We start from the raw sequence: 3869 nt of genomic DNA on the forward strand, positions 1-3869 counted from the left end.
CTATAAGTTTTTTGTTGTAAAATCAAGTCAAAAAATTGTTTATCGTATCGTTACTAGTGTACTTTTTATCTATTTCGCCATCAAATCGTGCCAGCCAGGTATTTGCATGAAACTTATTCATAACTTTTGCTTATCTGTTTTGTGGCTCCAACATGGATTTATAAATAAAAATAATTGAGAAAAAGAGAAATGATGGGGAACGAAACGGAGATACTACAGCTAAACGAAATATTTAAATGCAATAATAACATTTATAATTTCTGCTATGACATAGATCCTTACATTCTACATTTTCAGCTAACTTACGGGAACCAACTACATCCAGTTTAAATGTTTCAACTAATATATCTCTTGGTACAACGGTAGCTGATGAAAGTATCCGTTTCTCTTCGCAGCCTGCGTTAGGAGGAAAGACTCCAATAAATTCACGTAGGTTCAGAACTTATAATTGTGCTGAATGTATGGTAGTAATTTCACTCTTTTCTTTGAATATTATCTTCACATAATTAATTTTTTTGTGTCATCGTTGTCTCTCTCTCTCTCTCTCTCTGTCTCTCTATATATATATAAGTTATTTTTTAGAGCAATTTTCGTCATTACCGCAACCAATTCGATTTACATCTGACGCCGCATCGTGCAAGTATGTATTCATATAAGTGTATGAAATTCCTTATTGTTAACTACACTCTTGTCATCAATAGCTTAAAACGGTAGTGCTTTGATAGTTGATATCGTGCAATTTTGTTCAGGTAATTCATACATCTCTTTTTGATTTAGTGTTCCACCTGCAAATTGGCTAGAACCTACTAATCTTGGTGCATTTAGGATTTTTTTTTCTTTTTTACTGTGTGCGAAAATCTGACCGGTATTAAACATATGCTTCATTGAAAAGGATATAGCCGATTTCAGACCTGAGATTTTAGCTCTTTCAGATTAAGTATGAATGCTCTCTTCAGCCGAAGTTGATGTATTCTACTATAAAGTTATGGCAGTATCAATAGAATTATATGATAGTTTTCATCTTGCATTGTTCCTGATTGTTTTACACTTTACGATTAATTTCGCAAAATTGTTTTTTCCAGTCAGATGCATCGGTCATCATTTTCTGGCGCCGATATTACAGTGCAACCGTCACTGCAATCTCTCACAACTGTGGTAAGGGAAATTTTTGGAAATTTTCTGAATTTCATTGATTTTTTATTATTGAATGAACCCTTAGAATTCGAATTCTTCTCTGTGGAGAAAAATGAGGTTATGAGAAGCTTCTTAAAAGTTATAACTCAGTTCTGATTACTCACCCAGTATAATAATCTACACACCTTTTATTTTATTGAGCACTGCGGTAAAATGTTATCCTTTTGGTAGTGTAAAGATGGTATCATCAACGAGGAGTTTATTACCAACTTTGCTTAAATTGCATTCTATTGGCGTGAATATTGTTGAAGCGTTAATGGATGTCAGAAATATCTTTCACAGATCTTTCTTCTTTCGGACAATTCTTCGCTCGTTTGTGCTGAAAAAAATTTTTTTCAGCAGTCATTTCCTGCTTCCCAGTTACCTTCCACATCGTGTTATCATTTCCAGTCATCATATAATGTACAGAATAAGTCAGGTATTTGCATAATATCCTTTGTTAATTTATGTTTTGTGATTGATTTTTAAGCTCTCCTGGATCACTTTTTTTGTCTAATGCTTCATTTTGTTCAGATTTGTCCAGGTGTAATGCAAATGTGCAATGAACATTAAATTATCAAACATCCATTACAGAAAGAGGATGTCACAGTGCGATTGATAAAAACCAGGTGCAAAATGGAAAAATACCACCTCCGAGACCGAAACCTCCAAATTTCAGACAGGTTAAATTTCCCTCCTTCCATAGCTTTCCCGCTATAACACAGTTATCACTATCGTTTAAGCTGTTAGTGCGGTATTAATAATATGAGGAACTGTATTCAGTCATTGCTTAATAAATTTCTGTAGACGAAGCAGAATAATGTTCCGTGGGACTCAACTTCTGTGCTAACAAACAATGTGTCGAGTACTTCCACTTCAAATGATGTTAACTCATATGAGAATCACTCATCTCCCTTGTATTCCGGAATATCTACATCTGGTATTTCCTACAGTCAAGACAATTTAGATCCTTTTGAGGTGGATTTTTGTAATTTTTTTTTTCAAGAGGTTTCACTAAAAGTCTCCTGGTATTTATTATATTTTATAGAAATTGCATAAATTTTATTTTCAGATTTCAAAGACTGTGAAAGATATTGCCAGTAAAGGAGGATACAGTCAACTATTCAAAGATCTTTCCACATCTACCAAAGCTGTATGTGTTTATCCATTACTTTATCATTTTGAACCGTTTTGCTATTGTTAGTTTTGTGCTATTTTGTCGTCTTTTTTGTATGCAACAATGCAGCAATTTTTGCATTTATTAAGATCGTGAAAGGAGGAAGCAGAAAATTCACGAATTCACAAAAATAGTCTATTAACCTTGTTTTTTGTTTAAACTTGTTGATGTTGCCAATCTGTCCAAGCGCTTCACACTGCTTGTGGTTGTACTTTAAAAAAAAAAACAAAAAAAACCAAATTTTGTTCGTCTATAAACCGTGAACGTTCCTTATCGTTTCACAGGGCACTATTCGCTGTAGGTAAATCTTTGTATTTTATTTATTTGTTGTATTGAATTTACAGATCACATCTTTTTAGGCTTCAGCTAGTTCGCTAAATACAGCCTATCAGATGGGAGTAAATCAATCTTATAATACTAATGAGCTGTCGAGACCAGCAACAATGTTTGTTAATAGTGAACGGTTACCGAACGAGAGCTTTTTTTCACCGCCTTTATCAGGACTAACAAAGTCTCCGCTTGATATAGGAGTAAAAATTTTTTTAAAAAATTTCACCTCTCTATTTTTTTAATAATATGCAAAAAATGTTTGTTAGATTTCAAAATATCCTCTTAATGTTATTTCTAAGAGTAGGAACGAGTGGTGAATAAATCTAACTCGTAATATAATGTTGGATGTTGTGATAAAATGAAATCCCGGTTAAAAAATTTACATTTCAATAACAAAAAATCGAATTTCAGACATGCTACTATTGGCAACCCGGTTATGCTAAACGACCCATGCCTCAACAGTCTGCTTTATCATCAACTTATGGAAGTACTCCTGCTTTACTTTACGACTCCCATAGTTAGTTTGTTTTTAATTGCTCTTAACGACATCATAATATTTCGAGACAATATAGATACTGATATTGCAAGCTAAACACCTTAGGGGGAGGGAATATAGGGCTGAAAATCGAATATGATTTTGCAGTGACTATCTGAAGGACAGTCACGTCAGTTGCTAAAATACTCTATTAAATCTATAGGTTCATCTGGTGACTTTTTAGATCAGTCTGTGATGGTATTTTGATGACACCGTCTGCACCGTCCTGCGACATTACCTGTTGCTTTCGTTCCCATACCTTATTCTTTGATTTGGATTTAGTTATAGTTCAGATATCATTTAAAAGTCAGAAAAAATTCAGAAATTACCAGCATAATCTGACTTGTTCTCAGTGATTTAAATTACTTACACTAATGCTTTTCGTTATTCTTCCTCTTCAAGTAAGATTTACTTTAGGTGACCGATTAAATTTAAGTAAACCGATGGCAAATGGAGCATCCTTTCCTTCACGACATGCAAATAACAGTTCTGTTGTGAATTCTTCGAAGCAGAGGAATTCTTACGTAAGCTCTCTTTCTTAGATCATTGTTCCTTTCATATTTCAGTAATGATGCCATCATTAGGTTAAAATTGGTAAAATCTGTATATATATATATATATATATATATATATATATATATATATGTACGTAAG

At 33.3% G+C, this 3869-nt stretch overlaps 1 protein-coding gene across 1 annotated transcript in view; it reads left to right on the forward strand.

Moving 5' to 3' along the window:
- Nucleotides 1-3869, forward strand: part of LOAG_18027 (TK/ACK protein kinase) — a gene marked incomplete at its 5' end in the record, with an annotated part of 9551 nt that overhangs the window by 4290 nt on the left and 1392 nt on the right. Inside the window, 10 exons of the mRNA XM_020450697.1 lie at nucleotides 298-429; nucleotides 583-640; nucleotides 1083-1155; nucleotides 1534-1612; nucleotides 1768-1856; nucleotides 1981-2151; nucleotides 2246-2326; nucleotides 2710-2880; nucleotides 3092-3197; nucleotides 3633-3739. Of these exons, the coding sequence (XP_020305596.1) occupies nucleotides 298-429; nucleotides 583-640; nucleotides 1083-1155; nucleotides 1534-1612; nucleotides 1768-1856; nucleotides 1981-2151; nucleotides 2246-2326; nucleotides 2710-2880; nucleotides 3092-3197; nucleotides 3633-3739 (1067 nt within the window). The remainder of the gene's footprint in view (nucleotides 1-297; nucleotides 430-582; nucleotides 641-1082; nucleotides 1156-1533; nucleotides 1613-1767; nucleotides 1857-1980; nucleotides 2152-2245; nucleotides 2327-2709; nucleotides 2881-3091; nucleotides 3198-3632; nucleotides 3740-3869) is intronic.

Source organism: Loa loa, assembly GCF_000183805.2.
Source record: "Loa loa unplaced genomic scaffold supercont3.176, whole genome shotgun sequence".
Lineage (NCBI taxonomy): Eukaryota > Metazoa > Nematoda > Chromadorea > Rhabditida > Onchocercidae > Loa > Loa loa.